We start from the raw sequence: 15608 nt of genomic DNA on the forward strand, positions 1-15608 counted from the left end.
GAGGGTGAAGTGCCTGTTCAGTCACATTAAAAATATAGATGCATGTGGTGAAGCCATGAACAATCTGGTGAGTTTATAAAAATGTACTCATGGGAAACTGTTTCTTTCGAAGCGCACTTTATACATCCTCCTACTTGTTTCTGTGCTTGCCTTCCTGTCTTTTTCATCCCATCAGCTGCCATCTCTTGTGATTACTTGGCGGGCCATGTGGGCCATCCAGGGGTCCAGCCTCAGAATTCTGCACCTTCCTCTGTTCCAGCGAACCTCAGTCCTGATCTGCCTCAGTTTCCCCGGTGCTTATTGTCATGTTGTTCTGCCTCCAGACTTTTAAGCTTGGGACTTTTTTTCCCCTCTGGCCATAGACTTCTGTCTCTTCTCTATCTCCTTCTAAAGAAATGGTCCATTTTTCTTTCTTCTGTATGAAGGAAGTACTTTAGAAAACTTGTAGAGCATTAATTGAAGAAAATAAAAGAAATCTTTTGTAATACTACACGCTCTGACTCTCTTCTCTGCTTGATTTTTGGCTTGGAGAGCTAGTCCTCATGGTTTCTTACCTCCAGTGGGAAAATCTCTTATCTATCTCCCTGTCCGTCAGCGTGCGTCCTTGCCTTTGTAATAGGGAACTTAGTGTATTAGATACTATGTGCTATAACTTGCTTTTTCCTCACACCTACCATGTCTGCTGCCAGTCCTTTACTCCTTTTTCTCTTTTGTCCTCAAAAGAAGAGGTGTCTGGTTTTCATAGCTACCTCTACAAATCTTTCAGATTATATTCCATTTTGCCGTTTCCAGTGCTGTAACTTACCAGCTGACTTCTTCCCTCTTCTGCATCTTCAGTTTCTCCTTTCAATGTCCCTTTTATTAAAAAGGTGTATATTTCTTCTCTATCTAAAAAAAAGCGTTTTCTCTACCCTGCTTTTCCCTTAAATACCAGTATATTCCCTCCTTTCTTTTATCACTAAACTCGAGCAACCTTTTTCTCCTGTATTTAATTCCTTAATTTCCTTATGTCCTTATACCTTAGGAGTCCTGTCCCCACTAATTTACTAAAACTATTCTTGCTAACATTCCTAATTTTCTAATTTTTAAATCCAGCCCTTACCCCATATCGTTACGGTGTATGACACTGGCTGCTGTTTCTGTGAAACCCTTTCTTCTTTAGTTTCTGGGATACATTGTCTCATGGTCTGTCTTTCTTTCTTCCTTTCTTCTGCTCTTCCTCTCTCTCTCTCTTCCTTGCTTTTCTTTCTTTCTTTCTTTCTTTCTTTCTTTCTTTCTTTTCCCTCTCTCTCTCTCTCTCTCTCTCTCGGTGGGAAAGAGAGAGAATCCACACCAAGTGTGGAGCCTGATGCAGGGGTCAGTCTCATGATCCCGAGGTCATGACCTGAGCTCAAATCAAGAGTTGGTTGCTTTACTTACTGAGCCACCCAGGCGCCCTTTCTTCTTTTTTTTATAAAAAGTGAGTTCCTCCTTCTCCGTTTTCCCCTGAAATATTGGTCCTCCTCAGGGTCCCATGAGTTCTGCCCTTCACTTCTCCTTCCACATGCTTTCTCTAGAAACTCAACCTACTTCTGTGACTTGACTTTCTGTGTGCTGGTATCTTTAGAATCAGTGTCTCTGTCAATGACTGCTTTCCTTTTCTGAAAGTAAGAACATCTTTCCAACTATTTTCTAGACATCTGTGTTTGATTACTTTGGGGGAATAGCTAAAGCAAATTTAATTCTCCATTGCAAATAAGTTCCTCTGACTTTAAACACTGTTTCTATTAATGATGTTAGAATTCAGCTGACCTTTTGGGTCTGAATCTCTGTAGTTATTCTCGCTATTTTTATTTCAGGTTCATGTGATCCGAGAGGTGGCTGCCATGGCTCAAGAGAAGCTTGGAGTGTCTTGTGAAGTCATCGATCTGAGGACTATACTACCTTGGGATGTGGACACAGTTTGCAAGGTATGAATGTAGTGTGGATACAGTGTCATTTGCTTAAACCTGTGGGCCAGTTTGTTGGCAGTTTGCAAAGAATTGTTTTGAAATTTTGAGCTTCATGAGCATTTTCAACTGATTGAAAACTTTAAAATTTACACCGTGACAGAAACATATGTTATATAATCAGCTTAATGCTCAAGGAAACCAATCACTTGAGGGTTTTTCCCTCCATGGTGCTTTGTTTGAAATATTACGAGTCCGTGTCCTTCATGCAGCCAGCTTGGGTTGAGCTGTGCGAGTAAGGGAGTAGTGCAAACGAGAGCATGTCAGGTTGTTGAAGTCCCTGTGTTTTTGACTATTTGTGGGTTATGGTTCAGTAAGCAAGGCTTAATAGAGTCAGCTGAATGGTTTGGGTAAAAGAGATGGAGATGGAGATGGATTATTTAAAAAACAAAACAAAGCAAAAACCCCTCTGTGCCTAGCTTCATACTGTGAATCACAGGTTGAGTGTTATGTTGTGGAAATCTGTCTGCTCTTAATTTCCACCCAAGCAAACTCTTGACAGTCCCTCTCAGGAATTACAGTTCCTTTCTCATTTACTCAGTTACAACTGATCGCTTTCATGTTAATGTATCGATAAACTGAAGTGCATGTGTTTCCGTTGTGGTGTATAAGGAGGATTAAGCTCTTTTTTTGTGATGGCCTCATCTACTAAAGTTTAGGTAATGTTGCTTGTCTTACTTTTTCTTGATTTACTGTCACAGAAAGTGAGTCCTAAGACCTAGGGTATTTTATATTATTTTTTAAGAACTTTAGATTCTCATAGATTTTACAGGCTGTTCCTTGGGTTAGTCATGTGAAAAAACTCCGCAGCTACTACTGCTGTAAAAGTAGAGCGTACGTGTGTTTAGGTCAAGGTGGTTCTGCAGTTGATTGGAAGACTCAGATTTGGTGATAGTACATGCTCTGTAGACTCCCTCGACATCATCTAACCCTTGACACGGTCGCCGATGGCTTCAGTGATGTTCTAAGTCTTTATATTTGTGGTCTCCATCACTAAGAGCGCTATTTTAGGTTGAATTATTTATAACTGCGCGAGAGTAATGCTTCCTGCAGGCTTTTTCAAATCAAGTCAGACACTGGGTTTTCTTTCACGTCGCCAAATACTCCAAATTATGGTTAAACTGGAGCCGATAACCTTTGCCCCAGAGTGGGCTTCTTTTTTGCGGCTGTATCCCCCGTTTATTCTTGGGGTTTGTATTTATAAAGTGAACGGTGCCTTTACGTGGGGATATAACGTTTTGTTTTGGTGCAGTGCGGGGTACCGATAATGGTCAGGGCAAGTAGTTTTACAGTCCGTTTACATTTGTATATACTTTATACATCCGAACAGAATTTGGAGCAGCTTGCGGTAAAGCACAGATATAACAACAGTCCAAGCTTAATGGTGGACCTAAAGTGAAGAGAGACGAAGAAAGAAGGGGGATTATTTATGTATATTTATCTCTACGCGACTTTGCTTGTGTGGAACGCCCCCTCCCCGCTTTATCAAATCTAGTGGTTGCATCTCTGAGTGATCCTGGAATGCTGATCCTATTTCCTTGGGGCTCTTTACTACTGGGAAAGACGACAGAGGACGCTAGAGGCCGCTCTGGCTCGCTAGCCTCGTCCTCTTAGTCTTGTGTTGGGTGCTTTCATCATGTTGTGTTTCTAGTTGATGACTTTCTAGTTACATCAGTGAAAGCCAGCTTGTCATTTCTTGAGTACTTTTGTTCTGTGACTCTCTTCATTGCTGGCCATGGTAATCTTCTGTTTTCCTTTCATGTATCAAAAAAAAGTTTTGATATGTGGCATCTTTCTAGGATTTAGAGAGGACTTGAAAGAAGAGGACCCTATAGCTAAACCTTATTAAAAGCGAGGCTTCTTTTTTTTGTTTAACTGCTGTTAAGTTTTTCTTTATGAATTCTGTAGTAATCAAAATTTATGTTTATTATCTCTTTCAGTTAGTGCTGTGTTTTATTGTGTTTTTTTTTTTTTTTTTTTTTTTTTTTTTTTTTTTGTCTTATGATAAAATTATATCCCTCAGCTTTGTTCATGGCATGTTAAGCTCAACACCCAGATGCATCTTTTGGAATACCTAATCAAGAAAAGCCTATTAAAGGTAAAAAAAAAAAAAAAAAGAAAGAAAGAAAAGAAAAAAAACAACAACTTATTGAACGTACATAGACATTAGGACACTATGCATAGTAAAATGACTCTGGGACAGTTGAGGAATTGGTTAATGTAGTCTGAATTTAACTATGTTTTAAAAAACATAGTCATACTTTTTGCTTGAGCCTTGAAGCATTGTTTGGAAGTTATAATCCTGAAAAATTGCTTGGGGACAGAGAACAGCAGAGCGTTTGTTGCTCAGGGAAGCTACAAAATTGGAGGCCTGAGTGGGTCCAAGAACCATAGTTCATCTACTCAATTCTGGACCTGATATTAGAGAGCTAAGCTAGAAGCCTCTGAAAAGCAGAATTAAAATTCCTGAGTTTTGAAGTGCCTAGGAGACAGAGACCTACCCTGGGAATTGGAGGTATGAATGGGGTGGGTAGCTTAAGAACATCAGTGAGGAGAGTTGAAAACCCTCAAGTGAGTGGTAAATTGACTCTTTTTATGGGGGCACCTGCCAAGTAAGTCTCAACTAGGAACCGAGAACCCAGGTGTATAGAATCCATGTTTCATGGAGTTGTAGTGACAAAATAGGAAACTTGGGGGAGGGGGTGCTTAAACATATAGTTGGTCTCCCATTCAAGATAAATGCCAAATTCTACAGCTGTGTATGGTGGGAGCTAAGCAGAAAATACCTGGAAGGCCAAGCCATCACTTGTGACTGAAGTGTCAAATACCAGTCATACTCTTAGTTGAAAGTTGTGGAGTCAGGTCTTAGGATTTACCAGAAGTAGATTAAATCTTCCCAGATCTACAGCACAGCCTCTCTCCCTCTCAGTTCCTTACTGGATTAATATAACTTACCTTCCGTTCTGTCTGCCCAGCACAACAAGGAGTCAGTCCTCCCATCATCTGGAACCTCTGTGAATCAGCATTCAATAAAAAATTACTGAGTATATGAAGAGACAGGACCATTTGATTCAAAACCAAGAGAAAACACAAACAATAGAAAGCAGAAACACAGGTGATCCAGTCATTGGAGTTAGCAGACAAAGACTTTATTATGTTTAGGAATATAGGAGGAAGAAAAAGAACAAAAGAGGTAAGAAGGTGAAGAATTACCCTGGAGGGGTATGTGTGTGTTTGTGTGTGTGTGAGAGAGAGGGAGACCACTGTAGAACCAAAGAAATATTTGTCAATAAGAACTCAGTGGATGTGTTTGTAAACTTACTGGACTTACTAGATGATAGTATTCATGAACTAGAAGGCAAGTATATAAAAAATTCCAAACCAAAGCACAAAGAGAGAGAAAATAAAATAGACTAAAACAGAAGAGAGCATAAAACACACTGGGGATCTGGTCAAAATATCTGTCCCATATATGTTTGGAATTCCAGAAGAAGAAGAGAGAATAAATTGGTCAGAAACAATATAAAAACTATTTCTCATTAAACTTCGAGAACATCACCATACTTGAGGATTTGTGAACTTCTAAAGATGTACTCAAAGAAAACCACACCCACCTACACGAAGGAATGACATCTTAAATTGCTAAGGATGCCAACCTAACATTCTATACCCAGTGAAAACATACTCTTAAAGTTAAGATGAAATAAAAAATACCTTAGGCAAGTAGAAATTGAGAGAATTTATCACCAGCACATTTTCACTAAAGGCAATACTACAAGGAAGTTCTTTAGGCAGAGGGAAAATGATTCTAGAATACAGTCAGAATGGGCTTACGTGGAATTAAAATATTCTGTTGTTCTAGGATTATTAAGTGTAATATTTTTATTAGATCATAGTAAGTTAGGGATGCATTTTGTAACTTCTGGACTAACAACTGAAGTAATAGTGAAAGTATATATCCAGCAAGTTAAAAAGGGACCTATAGATTAATAGAAGTATTTGGTTAAACTAAAAGAAAGGAAAATATGTAAAAAAAAACACAAAAAACCAAAAAACCAAAATGCCAAAACAAAACAGGTGTATCAATAGAAAACAGATGATAACTATAAACCTAAGTATATAAGTAATTAAAAACAAATGCATTAATCTAGTAAAAGCCAGTGATGTCAGACTTCCTTAAAAAATAGCACCAATGTGCAGCTTAAGAGAGAGATACTTTAAATACAGGGGCACAGAAAATTTGAAAGGGATGGAAAAAAGAGACCTCTGGTGTAGCCATACTAATTTCAAATAAAGCTTTTAAGGCAAGAAGCATTACTAGAAAGAAAGAACATTTCGTAATGAAATCAATCTGCCATGAAGGTATCACAGCCTTAAGTCTATTTTGTCATTGATAGCATAGTTTAAGAATATAGAAAGCAAAACAAAATACAAAACTAAAAGGAGAGGTAAACATATCCATGATCCTAGTAGAAGACCTTGACACCCCTCTTAAAAACTGATCAAACAAGCAGGTAAATTAGTAAGTATATAGAAGATCTGAACAGTTAGCAAACTTGTCCTAATTGTGTACTCAACAATATAAGAAATCATTTTTTTTCCCGCTGAAGAATAATTGACATACAGTATTAGTTTCAGGTGTACAACATAGTGATTCGATATTTATATACATTATGAAATGCCACAGTATGCCAATTCAATTGAATATGGAACTTTTATCAAAATTGACCAAATGCTAGGACATAAATATAATCTTAAACTTCGGATGTTTGAAGTCATTTAGAGTATGTTTGGACAATAGTGGAATTCAGTTAGAAATTGAAAAAACTGGAAGCTTCAACTTCCTACAAATTAAATAATTTACATTTAAATTGTAGGTTGTAAAAGAAACTGCAATAGAAATTAGAAAAATACTGAACTGAAGGGTTATGAAGGTACTAAATACCAAAAATTTCAAGATTCAGGTAAAGCCATGCTTGGAGAGAGCTGTATGGCTGTAAATACGTATATTTAGAAAACAGGAATAAGAACAAAAAAATTAGTGATCTGAATATCCATCTCCAGAAAGAAATCAAATCTAGAGAAAATAGGGTAAATGTAGTGATAAAGAACAGGAATCAGCAAAACAGAATGTACAATAGGGAAGTTTAATAAAGTAAAAGTTAGATCTTTGAAGAGTCTAGTGTACTTGATAAACCTTTAGCAAGACTAATGGAAAAAAACAGGGCAGACACATATCAGGTATGAAGAAGGGGAAATCCCAGAGCCTACAGACAATAGAAGTATACTAAGAGGATATCCTGAACAATTTTACAAATAAGTTTTGGGTGAAATGGACAGATTCCTAGGAAAATACAATGTTTTCAAACATAAAAATTAGAAAACCTCAATAGTCATATATCAAAGAAACTGAATCCATTTTTATTAATGTTTATATAAGGAAAACCCTAGACCCATAGGGCTTTACTGGTGAATTCTTTAAAACACAGTTCTTATGCAAGTTCTTATAGAAAATAGAAGAGGGAAAACTTCCAAATTCTTTATATAAGGCTGGCATAACCTTCATATCAAATCTGTTTTGGACAATATAACAAGCAAAATTATAGACATATTTTTCTTATGAACGTAGATGTAAATATCAAAATATTGGAAAGTCAAATCCAACAATATACGAAAAGGTAAACGTGAGGGTTTATTTCAAATATGCAAGGGGTCTTTGACATTCACAAACATTCACGCAGTGGTTGCTGCAACTACCCATATGAACAGAAAATGGGAAAAACAATCATGATGATCTTCGTAATACAGAAAAACATTTGTTACAAGTCAATATCCGTTCATAATGAAAATGTCTTAGTAACCTAGAAATAGAAGGGAATTCTATTAATCTGATAAAGAGTAGCTTTATCTTGTAGCTATGAATAGCAGTAAAAAGCCTGTGGCAGAAATTGTATTTCCTGCTGAAATTTTGACTGCTTTCCCGTTGAGATCAAGAATGTAACAAGAATGCCCATATGTAAGGGCAAGAGATACAAAAATCATATGGATTGGAAAGAAGTAAAACTTACTACTCATAGATAACATGATTCGTATGTAGGAAGATCTAGTGGAATCTATGGGCAAATCATTAGAATTGAGTTTACCAATGCCCCTGGAAACTAGGTCAATACACAATAATTGTATTTTTATACACCAGCCACAAATAGAAAATAAATTGATAATATTTGAAAAAGCATCCAAAAAAATCAAGCATCTAGGGTGAAATTGAGTGGTGCATATGTAACGACTGTGCAGAAAATCACAAAACATTATTCAGAGAAATTAGAGAAGACGCAAGCACACTGAAGCACATACCCTATTAATCAGTTGCAAGGCCAAGAATAGCCAAGGCAATCTTGAAGAATAAAGCCAGAGGACTTAGTTATCCAATGTGTTATCATCAAGGTGTATCGTAAGGTTATAGTCATTGTACTAGGGTAGAGATAGGCCACTGTGCTGCCATTGATTAATTTCCTTGAATTTAGAATGTAGTGAGCCTTTTTATAGACTTAGAGAGAGCCTTGGTGTGCTCTGACCTGGAGCAGTTTTTTTGGTCGTTCAGCCAGAAACCCATATCCTTAAGTAGAGCTGTTCTTCTCAAGATCTCCAGGAATAAGAGCCGTGGCTAAGTGTGGGGGGCTTGGATAGACTTTCCTGCTGAGATACAGACCACATTCAAAGTGAGTTAAAAAGTGAGCTGCAAAGTTAAAAAAAAAAAAAAAGAAATGGTGGCCAGGCACAGAGTTAGGCTTGACGTACTGTCCAACTTGAAATGATTTTTTGTTTTTTTAATGTGTAGAAATTCAGAGAATCCGCCTATGGAAAACAAGAACTTGATTTTGGCAGGAGAATGACAATATTTGAAAGAAACTCAGAATTCAAGAATAATACTGTCCTTCGCGGAAAATCAACTACGTACAACAGTGCAGAAAAGAAAAATGACAGTTTACAAGGTGTGGGTGGTTTCCACGGGTTTATAGGGAAGAGAGTATTGACACAGAGCTTTGACATGCTTATACTTTATTTGAAGATTAAATTATCCTAATTATTGAAATAAATAAGGACTTGCTTTTGTACCTTGGAGCCTTTTTTGATTTCTCTTTTTCATCTTCTGCCCACATTCAGTTCCAAAGCAGATCCTGCTGGCTTGGCCTACACGATATGTCCAAAATCCGACCACCAGCCCTAATGCTGTTACTCTTGATCCCGGCCCCGGCTCCTAGCATTTCTCACCTGGGTTTTGGCCATAGTCTCGAAGTATTGTCTTGCTTCTGCCCTTTACCTGTCATAGGCAGAATTGATCCTTTCACATGTGAGTCACATCATGTCCCTTCTAGTCTCAAAAGGCCTCAATAGTTTCCCATTAAATTTAGTGGAAAAGTCAAATTTCTTACCATGGCCTACAGGGATTTACCTTGTCTCACCACCTTCCACGGCCCACCACCTGTCCACCCTTCAGGAAATGCTCTTCAGAGACTCTCAACCAAGTGACTGTTAGGTCACCACTCCAATACCATTTTCTTCTTCCAGACCTCTGCCTCCCTTAATATAATATTGGACACCATCCCTCTCACCAAGACTCCCTTTTACCCCTTCTTCCTTTTTTTCTGGAGAGATGAAATGATCTAACATATAACTTTATTATTTATATTGTCAATTTTTCTTCCCCCATTAGGAGCTAAGTTATGTGAAGGTGGGGTTTTTGTCTATTGGCTTACTGCCGAATTCTCAGTACCTGAAAAAAATGTCTGACTTAGGTTTGGTATTCAGTAGACACTTGCTGTGCAATTATTATGAATATCAGCAAAAGGAAGTTTGATAATGAAACTGTTTAATATTGACCTGTTTTGAATTTGATACTTTTTCTTATTTTTGGTGCTTATACAAAAGTTTTAAGAGTAGCTCTAGATTATTACTTTATGAATAAATCTGTTTTAAGCTGAAACATTTATTCTAAAGTTTTAAGTTTTAGTTTGACCTTGTGTTTTATTTTTCTTAACAGTTGTCTATTTTTCATAATGGTATATAGAAATTATCATTTGAATTCTCATTAGAATAGGACCAATTTATTCTGAAAAGCAAAGCGGAAGTGACTACAGCAAATCTCAGCTATCTTATAATTTCTAAGAATTGAGTTCCTATAATTTTCTGCATAGGTGAGAGTTACTATTTCTGGGTAGCAGCTTTTAAAACTACTTAACCTTTTGAATGTCAATATTTCCAAAACCTTTTCACTTTTCTCAAGGAAAATATATGTGATTTCATCTTTCAAAAATAACTTAGTTCAAGCGAACATGGGTTGTTACACTGTGTTAAGACATTTACATTTATTGAGGTATATGGTTGTTTATTTCATTGATATATTTCTGTGCTCAATTTCATGGTTTTAAGCCTCTTTAAATTTAAATTTTCTTTTGTCTTTTGCTGTCACGTTATTGCCAGCTGTGGACAGGATCCGGATGACCAAACTATAACTGAGACATATACATTGGCCAGGGAAGGCCTGTAATGATTTCTCATGAATCAAGAACACATGCTTTACTCTTCAAACCTTATGATACTAATTTGGGTTTTTCAGAACCTTTCTCCTCTTATTTCCTTGTCTGTTTTGCCAGGTGGGTCGTTGTCAGGGACTCATTGTCAGGGACTTGAGAGCTGAAGAGGTCAGCCTGGGCCTGTTCTTCTGGTCTTCCTGCTGGTCCCAGGAGTGACCTGTGACTTCCAACATCCATCACAGCTGTTACGCACTGCTTCTGATCAGGTGTTTTCTCTTTTGAAGCATCCTGGTATGAGATACTGTCTCAAAGCCTCTCCTTCCTCCTCCAATGTAATCTGCTTTTTTTGAGGTACTCAGGAGGTGGGTTGTTACCTTTTAAATTCTTAACAAAGTTTGGAAGTGACATAGAAAGGAGCTTCCTCTCTACCTCCCTCTTGCTTTCCCTCTCTTTTCTCTTTTCAACCTGAATAACGTAGCAAAAGTTGATGATGTGCCCATAGATGCAGATGGTTGTTTTTTGGCTACATGTTGAGGCATCTATAGTCTCAGTATTTGGGGGTATCCTAGGAACAGGGCAAGGCCTCCATGGTACTAAAACGTGAGACAGAAGCTGGAAGTAGGTTTCTGTGGCATGAGGAAGTGACTGCAGTTGGGAGGGAACGTTTAACATCCTCTCCTCCTGTCCTTTCACTCCAGCTATTTCCATTCTTCAAAAGACTTCATTGGGACCCTGGATAAAGGTAAGGCAGGTTCTAAGGCTGGCAGGTGGGGTGGAGGTGGGAAGGTTCTGGGAGCAGAGTCCAATAAAAAAGGAAAGGGATATTGTAGGAGTGGACCTGGGAAGAAGTTAAACCATGGTCATCTGGGTGTGGCTAATCATTTATATATAAAGAACCAAGTTTGCTTACTCTCCCTGTTTGCACCTGTGGTAGTGTATTTACGAGTCGTGTTTACAAGACCCAAAGTACCATTGAAGATAAACATAAAAACATATGGGTTATATTTTATGACTTTAATTTTGTAGCCTTTAGGTTTATTTTTATTTTCATAAGATTGATTTAGATTACTGTAGATTTCATTTTTAGTAAGATTACTAACACTTGCAAGGTAATGTTTAGTGTCTGTGCTTTGTACTGAATGGCTTTAAATTGGTTTTGTGGGGAAGTTGGAGAATTTGCCTTTAGAGAATCTATAATAGCATGGTATTTCCAGTTACATACGTTTTTTTAGTTGATTTCTTGGACCTGATTGAATAATTCACCGGTTGAATACTAGCTCTTTTGCTTGAAGCTTTTAATTGATGAGGTAGAGGGAAGGGAATAGGAGAGTGAGTGAGTACAAGAGCATTACCACGGTGTGGGGGCAGGAAGGGGAGCTAGTAATTACCTATAACCACTAGAGGCCTCTCTTAAGCCAAGTTTCATGGTTAATAGCACCAGGTTTCCATAATGGGGCTTGGCTCTGTCATTGTAAATTAAGCATATTTTATGTTGTAGTGCAAAATAACTAGGATGAGAGCACTTTTTTCCTAGAGCATATATTATAATGTAGCCCAAATGTTTTCTTTAATGTGTTTATCAGAACAGCCGATGATTTATTACACTGAAAACAAATTAGAAATCTCCCTCTGCTCCTCTCTTTCACTCTCTAAATAAGCTTTTGATAAACACATGTAATCAAAGAATATGCCCAGATGAAAATTATATGCCTCTTTGACAGTGCAAGGATATTTAGGTTTAAAAATATTACTGATTTAACATGGTGTATTTAATTGTTGAGAGTAGTATATATTTTTTTCTGATGTAGGCTAGAAGTAAAATTATTTTAGGTTGTATATTTAAAATTCCACGTGTTTCTTTCATGATTATTATAAGCTTCTAATATCAAAGATCTGTTTCAGAAATGATTCAAAACCTTTTTTAGACTTAATACTATCTGGGGTAAAACTAAGTGCTTTCCTTTAAGAATAATGAAAATATCATTTTTAGTTTGGAATTTTGGATGTGGGTTGACCCACATTGACCTTGCGGAGAATGCAGGCAGGGAAGGCAGGTCATCCTGCCTGATAAGAATTGTTGCTCTTTGCCAGAATAGGAAGGCGGGCCATTTGGAACTTGGTTTCACTTCTGCCAACTCATTGTTCCTACAGGATTTTCTTTGTCACGACCACAACTAGTTGGTTGTACTAATTGGAGCGAATTCTAGGTTCTTGGATGCTGTACTTGCGATGTGATGACTACATTTACTGCCTGCATGGTGGCCCTTGGATGATTCCTCGGAGTTCCATGAGGCAGGGGAGTTTGGTGAATTTTGTTCATTACTGTATCCCTCAGAATTTTGAAGAGTGTGTAGTATAGAGAAGATACTCAGTAAATATTTGGTGAATGATCTTATAGTTGCATTTCAAAAATAGCATGAAATATGTAGTAATGAGTCGGTTTTTCAGTGGAAGAAATTAACGGAGAAACGGATAATTTCTGTAGGAAAAAAACATCCTAGAGTACCACTCCTGCTACCTGGTCTATTTTTAGTATGACTTATGTTTTAGGTGTGTTTTGAAGATTAGGATAATGCCTAGGGTCTGATCTAACTTTGTGTAATATGCGTAATATAACAAGGCTTGACATAGTACCTGTAAGTAAATAAGAGTTCAAAACAACATGTTTTATGCATATCTCCCTTGGTATTCGCAGCAGTTCTCCTAATTAGACGTCAGCGTCATTATTCTATAGGTGAGAAAACTGAGTAACTTGCTCCAGGTCACACAGCTGATGAGGTTGCTGGGCTCCCAGCCTCTGCCTTTTTATTACAGGATGCAGCTTCTCAAGCAGAGTTTGAGCAGACAGACCTTGTAAATATTTTTCAGATGTGATGAAATGGCTGTGATTTGTGATGTAATTTGAATGTAACTTGCAAGCGTAGCATATATTGGCGACTGCAGTGTGTTTACGAGGAGGGGTCGTTTCTGTTTCTTTCCTGCCGGGCTCTCTGTCAGAGCTGTGAAGTGTCCTGATAGAGACATTTCCATTCTCGATGCCAAGAATTTCTGTTCCCATTTTAGAGATGAGGAAACTGTGTCTCAGAAAGGTTAGAAGCCTCCTGAAGTGACTCAGCTAGCGAGTGGCCGAATTGCAGTTCAGTCTTAGGTCTCAAATTCTGAAACGCTGACGTTTTCGTGGTATAACCGTGCCTCATGTTAGAATCGTCACTTTATGCTTATCTAACTTCATGCTTTAAAAATTATCATTTGAGTTTTACTGATGAATTGCTTCCAAATTTGAGCTTGCAAATATTTTACAGCATTTCAAGAATTTTATTTGGCCACCTGTGTAACACTTTCTAAAGAATAGAACGTTCCTAAACACTGTATACACCTTGTAAGTCACACTCCCGTATTTCATTTCACTTGGCATTATTTTTTTTTTCCTTCTACATGGAACTGGAGAAAATAAGATTAAATTTTATAATTATATTTTTCCATTTCTAATCCTACTTAATGTGTCCCCTATACGCTTAAATTATTTGAATTTCAGTCAAGATTTTCATTTTGTTGAAACTATTTGCTTTTGCTGTTAGGAATAGCAGTGAAAAGAAGGAAATTCATTCATTACCTCATTTCATAGTGAAAAAAGCTCATAGGTACTCTGTGTTCTTAGTTTAACATTTTAGGTATAATGTAAGAAATATACATTTGTTGACTTTCTGGTTTTTTTTTTTTTTTTTTTTTTTTTTTTTTTTTGATGGCCGTAAAACTGGTACTTACATTTAGGAAATTGTAGCATTTATGCTATAATTGGTAAGTAAGTGTTTCTTGCCTTTTCTGTTATAATACCCTGGTTTTGCAGTGTCTAGCTGTTATAATTTAACTTAAAACTTTATTGAAACTATGGTCTACAAAGGTTTTTGAGAAGTAAAATTAGGGAATAATACCATTTACTTCTATAATTTACTCCAAAATTGAAACCACCCTTATCAGTCATGAATAGTCAGCCCTTCCAAACACACACACTCCCTGTCACATGCTTTTGTTGCTTTTTCTTCCAAGAACTTGGTTTTCTCTGTTTGTGTTTTCTTTTATATCTGTACTACATGGTTTCTTACATAGCTGTTCCACATCTTAAGTTTATTTTTCGGTACTTTATGCATTTTTGTTGTTACTGTGAATAGCATCATTGTTATTACAGTTTTTCCTTTTTATCCCTTTTCTGTGTGTAATGGGAGAGGTTAAAAACATTGAAGTGATACATTACCATGTCAATAACACAATTTAGCAGAGTGTGTAATGCAAAGCCATATTTTCCATCCCTGTTTCTAGGCCCACCCCTCAAACGGCCACTTCTAACCACTTCTCTTTTTGTTCTGATGGCTACTTCCATATCTTTAAGACGTTGTGTAGGTATTTTTGGCTATAATACTTTATTCATTTCTGCAAAGACCTGGATTCGAAACAGATACCAAAAATACCAGGGTTTACGGAAAAAAAGTAGGTTAGGCAGATAGCTTAAAACATATGCAGCTTTGTTACTAGAGCAAGGGAGCATTTGTAACTGGAGTTGGGAAGGAGTGAACCTGCTGAGTTATGGAGTTAAGGGCAAAATGCATAAAAGTTGGGGAGAACCATGCAATAAACACTTCTAAAACAGAGCAGATGGGCCAGCCTGAGTCAAGAGGCATAGTGTATGGAACTGTTTTTCTCTGAGGCTCTCAGCTCAGTGGTTATATTTTACCTCTTACTGTGTTTCTTAGCATCATAAAACATTAATGCGCTGGGGCGAATTGCATGTATGCCGCATGAGTAGGCCAGGTGCTGCTGACTCTGACCTAAAACATGTTTCATACCTTGTGCCAGAAAAATGGACTCCCCTTGCCCAGTCCCTCATGTAGTTCACAGATGAATTGGGTTTGATTGACAGCGCCTAGGTTACATCTTTACCTTAGCTATGGTGGAGACTGGAAAATAGTTTCCTTGAGTATTAATCCCACTTTTTCAAGGTAGAATGTAAAAAACTAGCAAAATGTGGAGAATGGGGCGCCTAGATGGTTCAGTTGGCTAAGCATCTGCCTTTGGCTCAGGTCATGATCCT

The 15608-nt window shown here is 37.4% G+C and overlaps 1 protein-coding gene across 16 annotated transcripts in view; it reads left to right on the forward strand.

The window, feature by feature from the left end:
- BCKDHB (branched chain keto acid dehydrogenase E1 subunit beta) overlaps positions 1-15608 on the forward strand; it is a 211416-nt gene that overhangs the window by 69850 nt on the left and 125958 nt on the right. For all 16 annotated transcript variants that reach the window (XR_005838356.1, XR_005838357.1, XR_005838359.1 and 13 more), the window contains one exon: positions 1839-1949. Coding sequence is in view for 10 of the 16 variants with exons in the window: in XM_008684860.2 (XP_008683082.1) it covers positions 1839-1949 (111 nt within the window). In the remaining 6 variants the exon portion in view is untranslated. The remainder of the gene's footprint in view (positions 1-1838; positions 1950-15608) is intronic.

Source organism: Ursus maritimus, unplaced genomic scaffold (genome assembly GCF_017311325.1).
Source record: "Ursus maritimus isolate PB19 unplaced genomic scaffold, ASM1731132v1 scaffold_29, whole genome shotgun sequence".
Classification (NCBI taxonomy): domain Eukaryota; kingdom Metazoa; phylum Chordata; class Mammalia; order Carnivora; family Ursidae; genus Ursus; species Ursus maritimus.